General features: G+C 28.7%; 1 protein-coding gene across 1 annotated transcript; it reads left to right on the top strand.

The window, feature by feature from the left end:
- The first annotated feature begins 16,103 nt into the window (after window positions 1-16,103).
- Window positions 16,104-21,613, top strand: LOC105139567 (uncharacterized). The gene is made up of 7 exons (XM_011046049.1): window positions 16,104-16,367; window positions 16,785-16,863; window positions 18,097-18,149; window positions 18,304-18,794; window positions 19,557-19,717; window positions 20,358-20,564; window positions 20,668-21,613. Exons 1-7 carry the CDS (start codon window positions 16,168-16,170, stop codon window positions 21,289-21,291), a joined length of 1,815 nt encoding a protein of 604 aa, XP_011044351.1. The 5' UTR covers window positions 16,104-16,167; the 3' UTR covers window positions 21,292-21,613.
- Window positions 21,614-21,992: the final 379 nt, after the last annotated feature.

The following is a 21,992-nucleotide window of genomic DNA, read 5'->3' as shown; positions in this document are numbered from 1 at the left end:
ATAAAAAGAGGGAGGATTTCTTGGCAAACCGGGGCTGTTTTGGTTTTACACGCTACAAAATATGGGCCTAGGTTTAGATCAGTCAGATTCACATAAATTAAGCCCAAATTGGATTTTGAAAGTTCATAAACCATTTTTTCTCTTACAAAAACAAAATAAAATAGTAATTAATTGACGATTATTTTTTCGCTTTTGTAAATTCATTTTATTTTTATTAACCGTACCTCCAAAAAAATAAAAATAAAATATTTAAAATTTTAATTTAAGTAATATAACATATAAATATAAATATATAATTTATTTAGCAATGATTAAACTATATATACACACACTATACGGTTTTCAATTAAAACCAAATGAAAACTGTTTAACTCTGAATTTAATTACCAATTTAATTTTCATTTAATTTCAAATAGTCAAATTAAAAAAAAAACCAACAAAAGTCAACCAAAGTCTCCAATTTTATTTGATTATTAAATTTAAACCTAATAGCGCTCACCTTCTATTAATTCCAATTGTTGTGGGAAAACAAAAGTATAATGAAGAGCTTTGTATAATTAATATTTTTCTATTTAAATATGTTAGATATTTTCAACTCATATTTTAGTATTAAATTTAGATCCTATTATTAGCTTAAATGTCTTTAATCATCCGGATTATATGTTTTAATGATAATAATAGATTATTGCATTCAATATACATGTCAAAGTATTATTGTTGTAGGAATTTTTCTACATTAAATTGAAGTTATATTTTTTTTTTTGGATGCAAACTTTACTTAAAGATTCTTAAGCTAATATTCTTTTGTAATCAAGTCTTTATAGGATATAATTTGAAATCATAAAATGAATTTCATTCATAAATCTTTTAATTATCAAATTTCATCAATTTAATTTGATTTTATTATCTAAACTCATACTTAATGAAAAATATCTTATAAAAAATTATTTTATTATAGGCTTTGGTATTTATCATTAAAATGCTTGTAAATAGATAGCATATATTTCATTAATCATGTTAAACTTTTGACCACACTAAAAGTTTTATATTCGATTTTAGCTAAGTGGTAATATTGTAATTTTTGAAAGAGTGTATTAAAGGCTAAAAAATTGTTTTACCTAAGATGTCAACTCACTTTTTTAGCTTGCTGTGGCAACAACTTTTTTTTCTTTCACAAACACCTTCTAGTTATTTCTCATGGAGAAGAAAAACATTTGGAAGAACAAGATTTCTTATTCATTTATTTAAGTGTGTGTAAAATATAGTTTTGAATTTTGAATTTTTTTATAAATATCCAATTGATTTCAATGTAAGATCTTTTTAAACTCTTACTCTTTTATAATCTACATACTTGATGTTTCGGACTTCTTTTATTTTAAAATACTTTCATTTATCTTTTTATTCTCTTGAAAATCATTAAATTGTATGTTGCATCAAATCAATTTTCTCACCTTTATAAGTTAAATTACATTGTATAAAAACTTAAGTTTAATCTTTATAATCTTCACTTATATAAGGTGTGATTATTCTCTCATAAGAGATAAATTATTATGAAAGTATAATTGATACTTGAGATCACTTGAGTAAAGAGAGGTTTTAATTTTTTTTTCTTGAAAAACATTATGGAAGAGGTTTTTAATTTTGATCCTTGAAATGTTAAGTTTGATATTTAGCTTATAAAAGGATTAGATCTTAATTTTAATCCTGAAAAAAAATATTAGAAGAGGTTTTATTCTTAACCCATAAAAGGATCGGGTTTAATCTTAAATCTAAAAAAAATTGAGATAGGTTTAATTCATAGGAGAAATAGATTTAATCTTGAGCCTGGGGAAAAATTTATGTAAAGGCTTGGTATCACTTTGTAAAGATTAACATATGTGATAGTAAATACTTGAACAGAGATTCAAAGAGTGGAGTAGATAATTATATTAACCATTATAAAAATTAATGTGTCTTTTTCTATTCTTATCTCTTAAAATTTATGCTTTTTAATATTAGTTGGGTGTTTTGATTATCTTTGTTTAATTGGAGATTAATATATTAAAGTGTCTTAAAAATTTGATATCTTAGGCTTTTTAAGCCTTTTAATTGGTATCGAAGCTTAGATTCCTTATTTGAGGTTTTATCACTTAAGAGAAAAAGATCATGGTATAAAAGGGATAATGCTTAACTAGAGCATCATTCTTTCAATGAAAAAATTATGTCCATTACAAAGTTAGAATGCAAACTTCTTAAGTTTATTAATATTGAACAATGAGATCTTATCGAGAGTGGATTTACTCGACCCATAATAATAAATTTGGATAAAGAAGTGATTAGTAAACCCATAAATTAATGGGATGACAAATAAAAAAAATGCATGGTTATAATACTAAGACAATGAATGCATTTAGAAACTAGAGTAAAGAATTACAAAATAACTTTTGGAATTTAGAAACTTTTAGAAATTGATAACCTTAGCAGAGAGTATGAAATCTTTAAAATAAAGTTCAATGAGAGTATTCAGGAAATCTATACTAAATTTATAAACCCTTGATGTAAACTCGGTGTAAATGTTGGGCTTAAGGTAAGGTCATGATCTCTATAAATAAATTTATAGGTATAGATGAAGTTAAAAAAAATTATGTAAAGGCTTGGTATCACTTTGTAAAGATTAACATATGTGATAGTAAATACTTGAACAGAGATTCAAAGAGTGGAGTAGATAATTATATTAACCATTATAAAAATTAATGTGTCTTTTTCTATTCTTATCTCTTTAAATTTATGCTTTTTAATATTAGTTGGGTGTTTTGATTATCTTTGTTTAATTGGAGATTAATATATTAAAGTGTCTTAAAATTTGATAAAGCTCTTATACCCCCCCATCTTAGGCTTTTTAAGCTTTTTAATTGGTATCGAAGCTTAGATTCCTTATTTGAGGTTTTATCACTTAAGAGAAAAAGATCATGGTATAAAAGGGATAATGCTTAACTAGAGCATCATTCTTTCAATGAAAAAATTATGTCCATTACAAAGTTAGAATGCAAACTTCTTAAGTTTATTAATATTGAACAATGAGATCTTATCGAGAGTGGATTTACTCGACCCATAATAATAAATTTGGATAAAGAAGTGATTAGTAAACCCATAAATTAATGGGATGACAAATAAAAAAAATGCATGGTTATAATACTAAGACAATGAATGCATTTAGAAACTAGAGTAAAGAATTACAAAATAACTTTTGGAATTTAGAAACTTTTAGAAATGATAACCTTACCAGGGAGTATGAAATCTTTAAAATAAAGTTCAATGAGAGTATTCAGGAAATCTATACTAAATTTATAAACCCTTGATGTAAACTCGGTGTAAATGTTGGGCTTAAGGTAAGGTCATGATCTCTATAAATAAATTTATAGGTATAGATGAAGTTAAAAAAAATTATGTAAAGGCTTGGTATCACTTTGTAAAGATTAACATATGTGATAGTAAATACTTGAACAGAGATTCAAAGAGTGGAGTAGATAATTATATTAACCATTATAAAAATTAATGTGTCTTTTTCTATTCTTATCTCTTTAAATTTATGCTTTTTAATATTAGTTGGGTGTTTTGATTATCTTTGTTTAATTGGAGATTAATATATTAAAGTGTCTTAAAATTTGATATCTTAGGCTTTTTAAGCCTTTTAATTGGTATCGAAGCTTAGATTCTTTATTTGAGGTTTTATCACTTAAGAGAAAAGATCATGGTATAAAAGGGATAATGCTTAACTAGAGCATCATTCTTTCAATGAAAAAATTATGTCCATTACAAAGTTAGAATGCAAACTTCTTAAGTTTATTAATATTGAACAATGAGATCTTATCGAGAGTGGATTTACTCGACCCATAATAATAAATTTGGATAAAGAAGTGATTAGTAAACCCATAAATTAATGGGATGACAAATAAAAAAAATGCATGGTTATAATACTAAGACAATGAATGCATTTAGAAACTAGAGTAAAGAATTACAAAATAACTTTTGGAATTTAGAAACTTTTAGAAATGATAACCTTACCAGAGAGTATGAAATCTTTAAAATAAAGTTCAATGAGAGTATTCAGGAAATCTATACTAAATTTATAAACCCTTGATATAAACTTGGTGTAAATGTTGGGCTTAAGGTAAGGTCTCGATGAGTAATAGAAGCTCGGGATGAAAATAACTACATAATAAAAGAGATAATCTCTATAAATAAATTTATAGGTATAGATGAAGTTAAAAAAAAAAAGATCAAAATTCATACAATTAGAGAAACCATTTGATGGATAAAAGAATAATAAAAATAAAAAAAATGACACCAAGAATTAAGGTGGTAATAAATACCAAACTATAAGAATGGATAGTAGAAACAAAAGTAAAGAGTGAAGGTGGGAGCAATTGCTAAAGGTTGTTATATAGAGCGATGGAAATGAAGCAATGTAGCGTGGAGGTGAGAGGGACAGTCACATAGAGGGGATGAAGGTTCTGGAGCAACAAGGAAAGCTAGGATAGTGGTTAGGGTTCATGATAGTCCGAAAAACTGTTATTAGCTACAATCTCTAAAGAAAAAGGGGTTGTTGGTTTGGCCAGAACTAGCTAGTGACAAAAAAAAAAAAAGGAAATATGTTGGTGGCTGTGTAAGAGAAAAGGGAAGGAGATGAAAAACTTGGTTAGGGTTCTTGCTTTTACTTTTTTAGTTTATTTAATTATTTTTTTTCTGTGTTTTCTTTTTCTGCTTTTTTTTTTAAGAATTTTATTCTCTAGATCCTCACTTAAATTATTATTTTTTTTATTTGGGGTCTCAGTTCTCCCACTTATATATAGGTATATGTATTTATAATAAGAAAAATCTCATATGACATAAAAAATTAATCCTTATCCTTTTTTGAATTTGATTCTGAAAAGGAAAGTCCAGTGAAATTTATCATGGCGACTTAATTTTTCTAAACTTTAGAAAAAACAACTATATACTTAAGATTAATCTTTGATTTTTTTTAATTTTCATTGTAATTCTTAAAAAATTCAAGAGCAAATGTTGTTAAATTTAGGTTATGACAACACAAAAAAGAAAAAAAGTGTAGTGATCAAAGTGTAAAATAATAAAAATTTAAGGTACCAAAAAATGAAAAAAAGCCCTCCAAACAATGATATAAATAGTAAAAAGCGAAAGAAGCCACCATAACGGTAAATTGTTTTTAATTTATTTGTTAATAACTAGAGTAATTAATGTGAGCATTCGACGCGGGTGCGAAAGAAGATACAGTTATTTCGTTAGCAAATTTCTGTCTGAATAAAACTCACCCACGTGGGTTGATTTTTCACGTGTGAATGATCGAAAAGCTGAACTCGTGAAAGACACTCTTCTCATGTCATTTCGTTAGCAAATTTCTGTCCGAATAAAACTCACCCACGTGGGTTTGTTTACATAGTAAGAGAATAATAAAACACGTACAATTATATGTGAATATTCTCAATTCACGTGAGTTTGTTTTTTAAAATATAAGAAATATATTAAAACAATATATTTTATTTTAAAAAATATTTTAGTATTAGAATATCAAAACAATATAAAAACATAAAAAAATTTAATATCTTCTTAAAGAATCCACAATATTAAAATATAAAATTAATTTAAAAACAATAAAAAATAATATCAATATATCAAAATAATCTAAAAATATAAAAAAATTAATGTAAAATAAAAATAATTAATATTTTTAAAAAATATTTTTATAACACGACAACAAGCAGCAAGTTGAAAAATCCTGAAAAGATTTCCTCTTACTCTATTCATATCATTGCGAAAAATCAAGGTTGTTTAAACAGGTGGTAGAAGGCCTACCAATTTGGCCACACCTTGCTTTCTTGTTCGTTTGCCCCTTGTGTTCGTATAGAGATGGTGTTGAATTATTACAGCTAGGAGCCGACAAATGTTAAGGCATTTGGTCATATGCTAGACAATCATGCACTCGGAATCTTGAAGATGATGCCGATGTGTGACAACATCAACTTCCGATAATTTTCCCATAAAAAGACATCAAATTCTGTGGTCAGCCGCAACACGTACGTCCCTCACAGACAAATTTTTACTTGCATAAATTTGTCTTCCATGTTTTCTTTCATAGTATGGCCCAAGCTTTTAATATTATTTGTTTATTATAATAAATTTAATTTTTAATTATTATATATATTATTTTGATTTTTTTAATTTTATTTTTTAAAATTTAATTAACTTTAATTTTTATTTTTATGATTGTTATTTTTTTTATTTTTTTATTAAAATATTTTATTTATTAAATTTAGTTATTATTCTTTTGATTGTTAGTTATTTTATTTAAAATAATTTATAAAATTATTATTTTTATTTTTATTTTTATTTTTTTAATCTGTTATATTTGATTTTTTTATTATTTATTTTATTTGAGATAATTTATAAAATTTTATTTTTATTTATTTTTTAATTTATTGTTTATTATTTTAATAAATTTAAAAACATATTAATAAATTATTTTTATCTTATTTTTTATCTAATATAGCTAAACACTTGAAATTATATATATATATATATATATAAAGCAATGATATGTGCTTATATATTTAAAAGGGAGCGACAAAGAAAAAAAAGGGTAGGTGAACTGTGAAGTACTTTCCAATTTCGAGCAAAATTACAATTTGAAGGGAGTAAAGTCACGTGATTTGACTTGATTTGTTATGTATTGGATGGCTTATCTTAAGTTGCGGGTTTGATTATTTTTTTTAATATAATAAAAGAATATTAATGTGATAATAGCGGTTTTAAACGAGAAAGCAAATTTTCTGATCACGACATTTTAATTAATATGATAATATAATTAAAAAACCAATAATAATGAAAAAAATCCAATGAAAAATGTTAATGACTGATAAAAAAATAAATATTTATCAATATTATAAAAAAAAATTAAAAAATTTAGTGAGATGGTGAAATCATTATGCACATAGATTCAGTGCACTATAGACGAAAATAATGTAATTATTATTTTTTCTTTCTGGAAAAAACTCATTTACATAGCTCCTCGGGGCAGAAATTGTAATTATACAGTGATCAATCAATAGCTGTCATTTCGAGTAGGGACTAGAATGTCCTTTTCTTTTTAAATTGCATACTATAATGACTGGAATTCTCTTGAAATTAAAAAAAAAAAAGAGAGAGAGAAATATCTATCTTTGATGCAAAGGTGAATTCGTTTTTTTTCTTGGAAAAAGCACAGTAAATTTATTTTGTTAGCCATTGAATTAAATGTATTTTAACTTAGATCTAAAGATTTATTTATCTTTTTATTGTGATCATTTTATAATTATAAGGTCAAAAAAGAAATTTCATCTTTTGATTTGAAAATGCACAATAAATTTACTTGGTCACCCCTTAAATCATAAAATTTTAAATTAAAGTTCAAAGGCTTATTCATCTTTTTATTGTAGTTTTTTTTGTAATTATAGAGTTAAAATACCAGCAATTTGATATTTAAAAAAAAAATTATATTAGAAAAAAAAAAACTTGCTGGTAAGAGTTGTGCATGCACTAACATCTTAGGCCACTTCGCATGCTTTCAAGTGATATGTGCGGAGGATTTAGTGGTTGATTTGACTCAAATAACTTTTATTTTTATTTTTTTCTATTTTTATTTGTCTTGGTAAACACGTTGCTCAATCAGAAAATTAATGTTATCCTTTTATTTTATCTTGATATTTTATTCAGTCCTCTAGCTTTTAATTTATATGATTTTTGTTTTGATTTTTTTTGTAAACTTTAAATTTGATTTTGATTTCACTCTTGATTAAAATGTTATTTTTTCTCTTATTTTTTCTTGATTTTAGATTTAATTATTTTTTCTTTTGATTATGAGTTTTTTTTATTTCTTTTATGACATGTTTGATTTTTTATTTTCAACTTGAATTAATTAATGTTATTTTTTCTTTTATTTTTTTGTTTAGCATTCAATTCTCATTCTTTTACATTACTATTTTTTAAGGATCTTTTGTCAAATTGTTTTTTTTTTCAATTATACTCTCTAACATTGAAATGTTATTTTTCTTTTATTTTATTTTTTGGTTTCAGATTTGATCCTTTTTTTTATTTTGATTTCTTTTATGAAATACATAATTTTTTTTTCTCAATTTCATCTTTAAATTAATAAATGTTATTCACCCTTTTAGTTTTTTTCGTTTAGCTTTCATTTATCAAAAATGAAGAACAAAATAACAATAGACCCCCCCCCTAAAAAAAAAAAAGCACATCTATATGAGGATCTAGCTATAATGTATATAAACTGATCAAGAACAAAATAGCAGTAGAGAACCCCCACTAAAACATCCATACGAGGAGAAATAAATTGCATTTTGCTGATAAAACAACCGAGAAATTAATGGGTTCTGTTACCATTAAAGTTTAAAAATACATAGATTAGCTAAAGTGTATGAACCACTGGATTGTGGAATAGAGTACATTTTTCAGGAAATATAATACACGGATTTAATCAATAAATTTAACTTTTAATAAGAAGTTTCAAAATTTAAAATTATAGTTTTGTTTTATATAGAGAGAAGTTTTCGCACGTCAAAACTACAGAAAACAAGAACACTGATTTGTTATAAAAGGAAAAAAAATTATTTAGCCATTTTCCATCTAAAAAAATTGTTTTTAATATTAATAGATTTTATTCAATAAAAAAAAATTCGATTATTTGCTCGTAAAATGATAATGAAGAATTAAAAAAAATATTTTCTTCATTCCAATTTATTCTCTTGTTATCATTTATCATATTTTTAAATTAGCTTCAAGTGAGTTTTTCTTTAAACAATTTTAAGCAAGTCATTTACATTTAAATTAATATATTTTCCAACAAAAATTACTTGTTTCTATGATCTCTCATGCAACCAGATAATAAGATGTTGTTAAAGTACGCTTCGAAGCCTGCTTCTTTTTTTTGCTCCTAAACTCGAGATACAATGACTAAAAAATTACACAGCAACTTTTCCCAATCACATCTTTCAAACGTCCACGAGCATTGTTTTTTTTTTAAAAAAATTAATTATAGAAATGGTAATATTTTTTTATTTACGTGGGGTGTCCTGTTCAGCTTGTGTACATCACGACTAATCCTTACGGTCCATTGAATACCCTGTAAACCCAGTAGATATATAAGGCACCGCAGGATGACAAACATGTACGTTAGCGCTCGAACCCAGATATAATAAAAGAAAACAAGCCATTTCCATCATTAGGCACTGGAATGCAAGAAATGGTAATTTTACTTATATGTTTGGTGCCATCCGATTCAGGTCTGTTTATCCAATATTAAAATAAAGTAAGATTTCAATTCAATTTGACTAGAGCCGGAGTTAAGCGGGTGAGGGCTTTATCCAATGAAGACCCTGAACTGGCTTGTTACTTTGCTTACCTTTTTTAATATATATAATGAAATGCATAAAACAATAATTTTATTTTTACAAATAATTTTAATGATTTTATATATGAATTTGACATTTAAACTACATTTTATGACTTATATATTTTAGCCTTACAAATTAATTTTAAAAACATCTATTTAATTTGAATACCCAACACATAAAAATTTCTTTCATGAGAATCAATTTAATCGGATTAGGGTATGAAGTTTAGTGATGAAGGCAAATAATCCAGGAGGAGTTGAGTGGGGCAAAACTCAATTTCCATCCAATTTATTATATTTATGTTTGAGAATGTGAAAGTGGTGTGGTTCAAAGTATTTTTAGTGTAAAAATATATTAAAATAATATTTTTTTATTTTTTAAAATTATTTTTAATATCACAATATTAAAATGATATATATATATATAAATTAAAATAAAATTTAAATTTTAAAAAAATAAGATTTCACCAGCATCCCCACCACGCAAAACTTATCCTTACTTATCGGAGAGGATCCATCAGCACAACAGCATATTCAACAAAATCAGATGTAAAGAAGTAAATCAACGTCCAAATCACAGGATACTGGTGCCGATGCATCATCCAGCTTCCGGGAATCTTCGTTTTGTCTGCCTAAAACACAGCAAACAGCCATATTATTTTTCAAGATCATCCTCTTGTTTCATACAAGACGCACGGCGAGCACTCAAGGGAAAACGTTGGCAGCACAAACAACTGGTGTGTTTCACGTTGACAATAGAAACAACAGATTTGCAGAGCTCAATGTTGATTGTGCAGAAAAGAAGAAGAAAATATGATAAAGATCCACTCCTGTCAAATCCATAAAACAACAACAAGATTCCACCATTGTATCTACTCGACTCTTTCCAGGAACGTTCTTTGATTGAAAATCTTGGAACCCACCAGACAAGCCTCTGATGAGTTCATAAGAGGAGGAGTATTTCTTTCTTCAATAATTCTTGATAGGCACAGCTCCAATAATGCACGTAGATCATCAATCTAGCACGGTACTGGTGACCCGTGACTATAATAATCTTTCAGGGCTGATCTTTTGAAAAAGACTGATGTTTGTTTATTTTGATTTAAAAAATATGGAAAAATGATGTTGATTTATTTATTTTCTCTGATTTATTTATTTTCTCTAATTCAGGCTCTCATTATAGTCATATAGCCATGACCACTTGATTCTCGTACGGTTGTACTTATGTTATGAGGATTCCCTAAACCTAAATGCATCGAAATAAATGTTTTAAAATATTAATAAAAAATATTAATTCAAAATAAAAAATAAAAAAAAATTAAATTTTTTAAAAAAATTTTTAAAACACAAAAAAAAATAAGACCTGTTAATTTTTCTATTTTAAAAATATTTTTGAAAAGATTTAAAAGTTTTTAATTTTTTAATTTTAAATTAATTTTTTAATTCTTTTTTTTTAATATTTTAAATAAAAAATACTTTAAACATTCTTTATTTTTAAATATTTTAAATAAAAAATACTTTAAACAATACCTACTATTCCAACACTATTACACCATCACTTCACCTCACGAGGATTGACAAGATGGATGGGTGGTCCATCATGTTCGGTAGCCACTCGAGCTGTGTGGTGTCCGACAGATAGGTGGACACCATCCACTGTTAGTGGGGCCGTAGGAGAAGTTTTTACCAATTAATTTCGAACCCGCCAAATATCAACTTATTATTGATTGTTGTTTGTTTGGTTACTTGGCATGCGCGCTCACCAAATTGACATTGTTGCAATTAAAGACAGATTTTTTTTAAATTCTATTTATAATTGTAAGGCTGCAATTAAAGACAGATTTGTTTTTTTTTAATGCATGCCCTTCCCTTCTTTATATATATATATATATATATATATATATATATCTGTGTGTGTGAGTGTGTGTGTGTCAAGGAATAAACTAAAAGTATAAAATACGGGAGCACGTAACTCGTGCACTATGGATTGAAGTAGTGAGATTATGATTTTGCCCCTTAAACTAAAAGCATTTGGCTTGGATATTTTTCATTTTGCTTTCATTTTGAAGTAGTTTTTTCTCTTTGAAGTCCAAATTATAAAAGCCTATGGTCAAGTGTCATTTCTGTTTTTCTATGTCGGTTTCTTTTATTATCTCTTTTCTGCCAAGGGTATTATGGTCTTTTAACATCAAGAAAGCAGTTTTTGGCCCCAAGAGTCCACCACACATGCACTTGAATATGATGAAGCGGTGTACCTGCTAGAGCGTGCATCGCCAATTTTTTTAAATTCTATTTATAATTGTAAGAATATAAAATTACCATTTAACCAGCCTATTTACAGCTAAAAAGAACCAGAATGTAAGTAAAAAAAAGTTTTTGTATGCTTGGTGAAGCAAAAATATGCTTTTTAAGGGTAATTTAATTACTTACTAAGTTTTCAAAATGTAAAGATATATATTGGATCTTATAAAAAGATTATATTACCCCTAATAATTAATTAGTTTATTGATTTTTTTGGAAAGTGTAAAACAGTCATTATACTTTTCTAATGCATAGTATGTAATTTTTTTCCCTCCCCAGCTTTTGTTAATTTCATATTTTCATTTGTTGTTGTATAAATAGGAGTGCTTCAAACTCAGTTTGGTTTGGTTTAAGCCTAAAAATATAATCAAACTAGGGTTTTTAATTTCAAAAGAAATTTAACTAAAACCAAACCGAGAATAGTCAAGCCAAACTGATTTGGTTTTTTACTTTGACAACTAGAAAACCCAGTACCATAAGAGCATTTATATTTCTCAACACTCCTCCTATTTGCCTGAATTGTTCCATTGAATCTCCAACTGGAACACAGGTAATTAACCCCGAATGAAGCAACAACAAAAAATATTTCTGCTTGTCAAGTTTCAAGATTCAACAAATAGCACTAAAAGACCAGGGCCTGCAACAAAAAATATTAATCGAATTAAGAACCCATCAGAACATGTCGCACATGAATGCAAATAAACTATGAAGTATGAACATTTAGCCATCAAGCTTGGATATGGAGAGAAGGGCCACGCTAAGATACAAGACATGCAAGAAAGATAATACACCGTGTCCAGTAGAATATAGTTTTTTGTGTAGGCTATATTGTAATGCCAAAAGTCCCTGGCAAAGGCTCTATTAGTGCTTGCCCTAGCACCAACATTGAAGAAAATATGACCCAGTGAAGGAATATTTAATGGAGAAGTTGAGGACTGGAGTATCTTCAAAGATTTCTACGTGAAACACAAAGGGTAGAAGGAAGATGGGCTAATGGGGAAAGTGATAAGGTTGAACAAGAAAGAGTGGGACTGCCAATAGTGATTTAAAGTTAGGTTAAAATTTCTATTTCTATTTTATTTTATTTTTTACATTTTGTTCACTTTTGGTTAAACTAATTCACTTGGTTTAAACTTTTTAAAACCAAAATCCAATTGGACCAAATGATCTTTTTTAATTTTTAATGTTTTTAGATATGTTTTTTGTTTGATTTATTATTCTATTACTTTTTTTTTTTGTTTTCTTGCTTAGACGACTGCCAATAATAATTTAAAGTTAGGCTAAAATTTTGTATTTGTATCTTATTTTTACAATTTAATCATTTTTGGTTAAACCAATTCAGTTAATTTAAATTTTTTGAAATTAAAATCAAACTGAATTAAATGATTTTTTTCTAGTTTTTTTGGTTGATTGGTTTTTTTAAACACCTATATTTTTAGGTATTTATAAATTAATACCTAAACTTTTTTTTTTTCAGTATTGAAGTAATTTGAATTCACTTTAATTTTTTTTTAATCAAGATTGGCTTTATTTTGAGTAGGAGGAACCTTTCTTTATTCTATTATGAAAGAAAAAGATATATCCTTGATAAAGAAAAATAACAAAATAAGATACATTACAAGGAGCTTCCTAAAACATCGTGAAATTACAGTCAACACCAAAAAGTTTGTTAAAGTGGCTATACACAAGCGACATGCAGATTGAAGATTTCTTGCAAAATAAATAAATAAAATAAAAAATAAAAAATTATTAGAATCTAAGTATTTTTGCCCGGAAAATATCATCTGTCAACTTGAATAAGGGTCTGGTGTCTTTAGGAATATGATGTAAATCGTATTTTTTTATAATTTAATTTTTTTGTTTAAAATAATTTTTTATTTTTGTAGATTATTTTAATATGTTGGTCTAAAAAATAATTTTTTAAAATTAAATTATTTTTATTTTTATGTATTTTTAAACAAAAAATATTTTAAATAATTATTGTTACCATAATTCTATATACACTTTAAAACTTTAAATATTCGATTGAATTCTAGTAAATAGATGAAACAAGAGTGGGATACATATTATTTTTAATTTAATATAGGTGAATTTATAGAAAACAACCTAATACTTTGTCTTTTTGAGACATTCCTTCACAAAGTATTTCCTTATATATATATATATTTGTCGGATTGCCCAGCTTACAAGATAGAGGTGGCACAGGTGGGATTTTAATAGTTTTCTTGAACAATCTCTTTTGGTCCTACGTGCTCTGTTATAAATTTATAATCATTAAATCTACACGATGATCAGAAGATTAATAATAATAAATCATGATTTGAATTAATAACTTGAGCAATCAGACCACTCATATGATCCAAGCTTGTGATGTGAGCGGCTTTTAGTTGGATATATAATAACTTGATATTAATCAAAATAGAGACTTGAATAAACTATAGGCTATAGACCTAGAATTTCAAAAACAGCGACATGTTTAGGAGTTTTTTCTTTCATTTTAATGTGTTTGCATATCAAGACTTAATCATTTTTTTATTAGATTTTAAGCAGATTATCCACAATCAAACTTATATATATATATGTAATAAAATATAATATTTACTTAATTCTACCGGCTACTATAAGCTATTATAAATTAAATGAAAATGTAGTTGTATTCATGTTTTTAAAAATTTTAATTTTTTTTTAAAAATTAAATTTTTTATATGTTTTTGATTGATGTACTAATCTAAAAAATAATTATTAAAAAAATAAAAAAAATTATTTTAATGCATTTCAGTATAATATTTTTTAAAAAACAACTATAATCACACTCCTAATTATACCATACGAAAAAATCCAAACAAAAAACACTCATTTCTCAATAAAAGTTTATCCTTTTATATATAAAAAAATTAAAAAAAATTAATAGTGAGGCCATTCTGATTTAAAATTCGTTGTTGTTAACACAAATTCAAGATAAAATATGATATGATATAAAGTATTTTGTAATTGCAAAGATGCTCCTTTAAATATTGTCCATAATTAAAACTTTTGTGTTTTTTATTTCTTTACTTAACGAATTATGTGAATGCTTCTGGATAAATTTTCCCTTACTGGAAATAATTTAGCTTCCAATCAAGTGGTAAGTAGACAATCCAAAGTATAGTTTTTTTGACAATTTTAGTAAAGCTAGAATCCTTTTTTTTTATTGCATACTTCTAATGTCTTTACAATCCTTTCTTATATACAAGTATTTTTCTACCAATATAACTACTAATTTTTTTTTTTTAACCAAGTTCCTAAATACCAACTAACAATTAATCAATTTTTTAACTCCACGGCTTCATAGATTATTTTTTATTGTTTTAATTCTGCAACTGTTTGCAACTCTCAACTACTATAATTTACGTTTCATTTATCGAATCAAATCCAAGGGTTGTAATAAATTGATATTATTAATTTCTTGGTATCTATAGATAAAATATTAATATCTTATTAATAAGGTATCTATAGATAAAATATTAAATGATTAGTTATGTGATAAAGGACGAAGTGTACGATCAAAAAGTATGAAGTGATTAATTAAGGAAGAGAAGGTTAATTACCAAATCTCTCAAACATATACAAAAGTAGTAAATTTATAAAGCAAGAAAAAGCAAAACAAAGGGTAATGAGATAAGATTTTAATTTTGTCTTGGCACACGCTTTGTACGACCCCACTGCTCATAATCTGTAATGCGCTTTCTATGGACCCTCACACGAAACAAGCATTCCTTCTGCTTATTTATATTTTTTAAATTGTTGTGGTTTTTATTTAAAAATATTTTTTAAAATAATATTTTTTAAAATTTATTTTTAATATTAAAAAATTTAATTTTTGAAACAGCATTTTAACAAACTCTTTCCAGTTATTACTAGCTTTAGCCCACTATTAAAAACAAAAATTAACAAAAAAAAATTCTAAGAAAAATATAGAGAAATATTATAGTAAAAAAAACCATCTAAGGAAATATTGTAACAATTTATAAGCTTTTAAAAAAACTAAAAAGTAAAATTCTTAATCAGTTTAATATAAAAAAAAAATCAACAAAGATTATTTAAAAAAATTATATAAAAAAGCAAACAAACCATGCATGCAGGGAAATATTATAGTAATTCATAAAAATTTTTTTAAAACAATTTTAAAATGCGAAGAAAACTCCTCCGTAAACGTAAACAAAGAAACGATTAACTCCCAGGAGCAAGCATGTATCACGCATGGGGCCAGGCTCAATGGATATACATGTACATGCACATGCACATAGATAGCCCACGAGAAAGAATATGAGAAGATAAAAAGGACAGAAGAAAAGTGTTTTTGGATTCGACTCACACTCCTAGTCATTTTTTAACCTTAGCCGAGTGTTTTTGTATATATAAATAAATGACTTATTGTGCTGTGCTGCATGTTGGTCTCTTTGCCTTTCATGAATGTTTCCTATCTTTCCTACATAAAACCATCTACAAAGGTAGTTGCTTTGCTCTTCTTCTCTTGCTGTTGCTGGGGTGTGATTATGGCTCAAAAGAGGCAACTGGAGGAGGGTAAGCCTCGTTCTGATGGGAATAATAGCCCTGACGAAAAGAGGAGGAGGTTCGATTTGAAAAGGTGACTTTTTTTTTATTGCTACTATATTCGAAGTGAAGTGGGTTTCATTCGCTTTGATGAATTTTGTTGTTGGGTTGTAAATTATGATTGAGATTGTGGAAGCAATGTGGAAATATGGATTAAAAATGAAGCTTGCTTGCTCGTCTTTGATGAATAATGAATGCTTTTGTATAGTTTGAAAACTTTGTTGGGTTTGTGCTGATTCTTACTTGAGATTCTTGTTGACTGTGCTCTGTGAATGAGTAAATGTCATTTAAAAATTATGAGGGAAATTGTGAAATGAGTGAAACCTGAATTGGCTCTTTATTGTGGTGAGGGAACGAAGGGTGGAATTATCGAATGTGATTCCAGTGCTTGTTGAAATTTTCTTTCACCTTTCTTGTTTCGGTCACTAATCTATTCGTTAATGATGTCTAGTGTGGTTCAAGAGGTGATTAAAATGCAATCAGTTCAGCATTTGCTAGAGCCAGTTCTGGAGCCGTTGATACGTAGTGTGGTATGTGTGTTCTTTCATGATCAATTGTATTGCAGAATGTTTTATATTACATACAGTTGATTGAGCTTTGATGTTGTGATCAGCATCTTCCTGTTTTGCTTCTGCAACTTCCATTCAGTATGCAGAGCAGCGTACTAAGATGGTTTATGGTTTGTTAAATTTACAAGCTTGAATAAATGCGACGTAGAAATAAAGGCATCAAAATAGCCCTTTCAAAGTTCAAACATAACATTCTCAAATTAACATAATTTCCAGCTTGCATACTTGCGGTTGTTATCAATGGAAACTTTAGAGTAGCATATTTGCAGCTTGCCCCCTCTCTCTATTGGTTGCAACTTCCTCCATAATGATATGTTCTGATCAAATTATCCCAGCTCGTGTTGCTGTTGCCTTCTCCAGCTATTGAGCCTTCTGTTACTAAATATGTTCCTTTTTTGCTTGATGAGAAGAGTTCTTACTTATCACCAGAACGTTGTGGCTTTCAGTCTGTTAGATTTGAACATCAGGAACCCCTTGCCTAAACTTCTTAACATGTTGCAACTGCAAATTGCGAACATTGTTTATCACCTCGCCCTTGTCTCTTTCTTAGACGGGATAAACTGTCGATCATTCTGGAACAGAGTGTGGTGTCTAATAAGCTGGAGTTTTTATCTTCTGTTTCAAGTTGGTTGGGAAGTGCTGTGAACAAGAAAAAGAAACTGAGGTCCGACCTAGAATGGACATTGTAGCTTCTGTTAATAGTATAACAGGCTGTTGCCTACTCCAGGCCTTCTCTTCTACCTTCCATTACAACTCTCCGAGTTCATCTTACTATCATCAATAATTTTCAATGTTATATACAGTGGCTTTACGTCAGTAACTGCCCAAAGTCTCTTGACGAAGCTTGGTCTTTTGAGAATGAAATATATCCATTAAAAACCTATGGTGTGTATCAAATGATGAGTGCTAACAAATTAAGATGTTTCCTTGCTTCTTCTTCTGTAAAAAGCTTTGTTTTTTTTTTTTTTTCTGGTTTGCATCTATTGGTCTTCCAACATTGTGTACATGATGTGTTATCTCATTGTTAACGGATTTGGATGCTTCAAAAAATAAGCAAATGGTTTTTCAAATGGAACATAATGTGTTAGTTCATATTAATTGTGAACTCTCGCATCTTGTAGTGGTAGTTTATATATATGAAATTTAATTGATCATGTGGAGTGGTAATGAACTTTTTTTATTATGTTTTTACAGGTAAAAGAGGAAGTCGAATTAGCTCTAAGGAAACATTTGGCCAACATGAAAAGGTAAGAATCAATGGTCTGAAGGTGTTGAATGGTTTATGTATCCTTGAAAGATAACAGGAAGAAGTGAGAAATGTGTGCGCTTAGAAGATTGTGATCTCTACTACCCTTGTAATGGATTCTGTATGGCTCATGTTTCTTATGCATCCCTTTTCAGGAACATGGGGAAAGAGATAGGTTCTTCTGAATCAAAAAGCTTAAAACTGCTGTTTGCAAACAACCTCTCACTTCCGGTATTCACTGGAGCTCGTATTGAAGGAGAAGAAGGTCCTGTATTAAAAGTGGTTTTGATGGATACTCTTACTGGGAAAATTGTCAACTCTGGTCCCGAGTCTTCTTCCAGAGTGGAAATTGTCGTTCTTGAGGGTGATTTTGATGGTGATGAGGGTGAGAATTGGACACCTGAAGAATTCAAGGCTAACATTGTGAGGGAGAGAGAAGGAAAGAAACCCCTTCTTACAGGAGAAGTACTCCTCAATCTTAAAGAGGGGATTTGTTTTGTAGGTGAGATTTCATTTACAGATAATTCAAGCTGGACAAGAAGCCGCAAGTTCAGGCTTGGTGTAAGAGCTGTGGACAACTTTGATGGTACTAGCATAAGGGAATCGAAGACAGAATCCTTCATTGTCAGAGATCATCGAGGAGAATGTGAGTTTGTATTTGTTTTTGGCATTCCTTTACTGTTTTCCTCTAAGGCTCAAACTATAAAATTGAAATGGTGTCTGAAAAATTTCTGATTAGGATTCTCTGTGTAAAGTCGTTCAAGATGCTTTCATTTTGAAAGCATGAACTCTCTCTTATGGAGGATATGCAATGATTATACCCTGTCAAAACTATACTACGGCAGATCAACAGAGGAAATTGACACTCCTAGGTCCCAAATATGTGGTTAATTTGGAAAATGATTGAAATTTAATTTATTTAAATTGAACCAAAATAAAAACTTCTATTCAACCTGTAGGAGAATAAAATTTGCATGCTGAATGAAAAATTCTATTTTTTTTTCTTTTATAAACAAATAAGTTTAAATTTATTGTTTTTTGAACTGAGCACATATCTTTGGGACCAAGGATAAAGGTTTAATCTTTTCCCGTATTATAGAATTTTTATTACTTCAAAATTGAGAGTTCTTAGAAATTCTGTGTTGCACATATTCATGCTATTGAAGACTAAATCATTTTTCTTTCATTTTAATGATATATATATATATATATAAAGAAGTTATTTGATTATGTGAGGCAGAAAATGATATGATGGAAGTGAATAAGAATAAAATTGGCAATCTGAAGTGTCTGATTTGAACATATGATTGAAAGCTTATACAAGTTATCAGGGGAAAGAGATGTTTTCTTGGCAAACATTTAAAACAGAAAAACAATTGTGCTCTTAACCATTAGTTTATGGTTTCAGTGTACAAGAAGCACCATCCCCCATCTCTGTTTGATGAAGTTTGGAGATTAGAGAAGATTGGCAAAGATGGAGCTTTCCATAAGCGATTGAGTCGGGAGAATATCAATAGTGTGAAGGATTTCCTGACCCTTCTTTTTATAGACCCTTCACGGCTTCGCTATGTAAGAATCCATTGTTTTTATCATAAACGTTGTATAACTTATACCTCCTTGACATATTTTACTTATGCTTTCGGGTACCTGGTACAGTCCTCATCATTTTATCTGTTTGCCTTTTTCAAGAGGGTCCATTCATGACATTTTTTTTTAAAATTAGAAAACAGAGAGAAACTTCTTAGAAACAAAAACTTCCCCACATATTGATAACTAGAATAGCTCTTCATTTTATGTTTTAGGGAAAGACTTGAGACTTTGCAAGTGTCCAAGTTGAGATCAGTCTGTTTGATAGATACAGAAGCCCTCTTTTTCTCTGGCATATCAAGTTACCCCATCAGACCTGTGTCCAGCTTTTCTGCTTCATGTTATTTTTTTCCAGTACCATGGTGAACACTTTATGTCCGTCTGAGTTGAACACCTGTCTTCATTGCCCTGGGCACTGCTCCATGGACGTCTTGTTTATTATCAGAAGGGAGAATCAGAAACTATTTACTTTAAAGGACCATATTTAATGCATGCCTCTAGTTTTGTCTGTCGCATTTAAGTTTTGTGGCCTTACAAGAATTTCAACAACTATGACTGCTTTAAATGATGTTTCCATTGTCTTGAAATAACATAAAAATAACATTTTGATGGGTATATGCAGATTCTTGGCACAGGCATGTCCGCTAAGATGTGGGAAGTTACTGTGGAGCATGCTCGAACCTGTGTGATTGATAAGAGAATATTCTTGTATTGCCCTCCTGTTTCTCAACAGAAAACTGGTGTCGTCTTTAATGTTGTGGGACAAGTTATAGGATTGCTTTCAGAATGCCAGTATGTTCCTCTTGATAAGCTCTCTGAAACAGAAAAGGCACAGTTCTCTCACAACCTTAATTTATTTTTCTCTACTTTTTTTTTTCATTCCTTGTTTCCACCAGTCATTTCTGGCTTCTTATACCCAATCCTGCCTTCAGGCTGATGCTCAGAACTTGGTAATCACTGCATTTGAGCACTGGGAGCAAGTCATATCTTTTGATGATGAAGCCTCTCTGATGGGTGGCTCCTCACAATTATCTGATGTTCCTTACACCTCAAGCTCGCCCCGGACAGAGAATTCTTGCGGAAGCAAGTTTTTGGCTTCACAAAAAATAGAAGGGTTTGATTATGCACAGCCAAGTGCATCTTCTCCAGAAGACATCATGTCATCAATATATAATGTTGGGGGTGGGAGTGGCTTGGATGATTATGTCTTGCAGGGTATTGAAAGTATGGGTCTTAGATACGACCAGACTTTGAACTTCCCTAGCCAAGTCTCCAACTCCCTCATCTGTGACACTGATTCCTTAGTTCATGCTTTCTGTGACGAGGAGCATCTGCAGTTTTTTGATACAGATCTTCAGACTCAGAACCTTGGTTTAGAAACACAAGCTGATTTACAAAGTGCTGTTGATGGCTTCCTGTTGGCACGCTCTGCAGCCGTTGCTGTTGATAAGGCTCAGAGGAGATGGGCAAAGATCTTTAGCGTGTTGAAATGGTTCTCTATCAGGAAGCTTGTGGCTACAAGAAAAAATGGTGTTCGAGAAATTTATAGATATTAGAGCGACGAGCCATAAAAAAAGTTACCAGGTCACAGTGGCAAATGTAGTCTTAGTCAGTGCTTCAGCGAGCAAAGTTTCACCTGCAGTAGATGTGGAGGCAAGATGAAGTTTGATAGTTGTAGATACAGCTGGTTCTTAAACCTTGACTCTTAAGTACTGTAGAATTAGCATGTGTTTATCCTTAAATTAGATGGTAAATTTGTATATATGCTTTAAGACTATGAGGTCTCTGGTTTTAGCCTCTTGAGTTGAAGCTCGAATGCAAGCAATGAAACTGGTTTGCTTGGAATTCTGTAGCTTTGCGTGGATAATTGTTTTTGTTGTGCTCTCAAATATCATTAACATTAACATAGCGTAATCAATAATAAAAAAAATTTGAGAGTTTTTATGATTTTATTAGAAAAACAATAATAAATTTTTTTGAGAGTTTTTATGATTTTATTAGAAAAATTTAAAGATATTTATGAATTTATTATCTAAAAAGTTGATCATATTTGACTTTAAATAACTCTTTAAATATTAAATTATTTTAAATTATAAGTCATTTAATGATTTAACCTCCGGTTGTAATTCAAATAAATCATTAACAAGAAATTTTTTAGATTTTTATTTGAGAAATCATTATTTAGAAAAGAAAAATTGTTATGTTTAGAGTACTAATTTTTTATCATGTGACTTACATAGTTTTTTCTACAACCACT

Source organism: Populus euphratica, unplaced genomic scaffold (assembly GCF_000495115.2).
Source record: "Populus euphratica unplaced genomic scaffold, PopEup_1.0 scaffold212.1, whole genome shotgun sequence".
NCBI classification, from domain to species: domain Eukaryota; kingdom Viridiplantae; phylum Streptophyta; class Magnoliopsida; order Malpighiales; family Salicaceae; genus Populus; species Populus euphratica.
Note: the sequence above shows the minus strand (reverse complement) of the source record. Positions and strands in the feature narration are given on the sequence as shown.